Genomic DNA, 1,705 nt, shown 5'->3' with positions numbered 1-1,705 from the left:
CATTTACCAGTATTTCCTATTACAATTTGACCCTAAACCTAGCCTAAACTTTACACAGGATGCGAACTGGGCTTATGTCCCCATAAGAAACAGTGGGTCCTCACCAGGCTGTGTGGTTTGCTTCATCTCTAAAGAGATGCTGCTCTTTAATAATGTTTATTTACTGTCTTAGTTGTGTGTGGTGTTTAATTTACATTTTGTTGTTCTTTGGGTTTTTTTATTCAAGTGCATTTTTGTTAGACTGAGAGTCCACTTTGTTAAACATTCTTTAAAAATTAAAGTTTATTGATTAACACTTACATATTACGCTTTTATAATTATTAGTTGTAAAACGGTCACCAGGCAATATTATCGCTTATCGCAATAATTTGTGAGACAATTAATCGCCCAGCAAAATTTGTTATCATGATAGGCCTAGTGAACAGAAGTGAAAAATTGTACCAGTGGGAATAACCCATAACGCATTGAAAACTGAGCCACAGGCTAATCGAGGCTAATGCTAACGTCTGCAGGTTTTTACAGAGAATTTTAGTCTGGCTGAAAAATGTCTTTAATTATCTGAACGTTTCTGATTTAAAGGGAAACACATTTAAAAAAAATGTGTTTAAGCCTAAATTTGAAACATTTGAATGATGAGCTGTAAATCACAAGCTCCATATAAACTTGTTTTTATATTTTACACACATACCACAACATTAAAATCCGTTCTGTTCAGAAATATTTTCTAGGTGATATTTAAAGCATTTGTGATCATTTCAGTCTTTTCTCCAGTGATCTGTTTAAGTTTTGTCTGCATCCTGTCAGCAGACTAGTTACTCACTTTTAGTTTCTGTGTGAGCGAATCTTTTTGAAACTTGAACTCGTTGGCACCCTCCACCTCTGCTTTGAGGCTCTCCAGCTCCTGGAGGGGAAATGAGAGGAAACGTTTTAATCGGTCTGTCTTCAGTTTCTGTGTCCTCCTCTCTGGGCTCGTCTCCTCGTTACCTCCTCCTTGGCCTTCAGAGCCAACTCCAGCTCCTCTATAGTTCTGTTGAGTTCTGTTTTCTGGGATTTGATCACCGTCGTCTGGCCGCTCACGCACTCCAGCTCCGTCACCTGCAGAACAGAGCACAAACATCTGAATCCAGACCGGACTGAACTGGGAGTCTGTCCTGGACTGAGTGGTACCCGCTTGTGTAGCCTCTCGGCCTCTTCCTGATAGGCCGCCAGCTGCTGTTTCCACTGTTTGACGTTGGCCGTGGACTCCAGCAGAGCCGCCGTCAGTTTGGCATTGTTCCCCTTCAGCGCCGCCAGCTCGGCCTCCCAGTGCTTACTGATGCTGGAGGAACTGGACACATGAGGAAAGGCAGCTGTTAGCAGCAACAAGTATCTTACCAAAAAATTATTTTGGTAAAAGTTAAAGTCTCCTTTAGGAGTATTACTTGAGTAAAAGTCTTAAAATATCTGATATTTTTGTACTTAAGTATTAAAAGTAAAAGTATTGATTTAAAATAAGCAGTTAGATTTTCTGTAATAACATTTATTAGGAGGTGACCTCCCCAAAACAATGCAGAAATGACTGTTTTAAAATAATTATGTTAAATTTAGGATGCACTAGTCCAGCTGTTTCAGTTTACATACAGCGGGTAAAATAAGTATTGAACACGTCACCATTTTTCTCAGTAAATATATTACTAGAGGTGCTAATGACATGAAATTTTCACCA

General features: G+C 39.2%; 1 protein-coding gene across 4 annotated transcripts in view; it reads right to left on the bottom strand.

The window, feature by feature from the left end:
- The window catches only part of homer1 (homer scaffold protein 1), a 59,672-nt gene that overhangs the window by 3,516 nt on the left and 54,451 nt on the right, over positions 1-1,705 (bottom strand). For 2 of the 4 annotated variants that reach the window (XM_014020313.1, XM_014020315.1), the window contains 3 exons: positions 1,168-1,327; positions 985-1,095; positions 821-901 (listed from right to left, as the gene is read on the bottom strand). In XM_014020313.1, coding sequence (XP_013875767.1) covers positions 821-901; positions 985-1,095; positions 1,168-1,327 — 352 coding nt within the window. Of the gene's footprint in view, positions 1-820; positions 902-984; positions 1,328-1,705 lie in introns of all 4 variants that reach the window. The other 2 variants (XM_014020311.1, XM_014020312.1) reach the window with 1 other exon arrangement.

This window comes from Austrofundulus limnaeus, unplaced genomic scaffold (genome assembly GCF_001266775.1).
Source record: "Austrofundulus limnaeus strain Quisiro unplaced genomic scaffold, Austrofundulus_limnaeus-1.0 Scaffold248, whole genome shotgun sequence".
NCBI lineage: Eukaryota > Metazoa > Chordata > Actinopteri > Cyprinodontiformes > Rivulidae > Austrofundulus > Austrofundulus limnaeus.
Note: the sequence above shows the minus strand (reverse complement) of the source record. Positions and strands in the feature narration are given on the sequence as shown.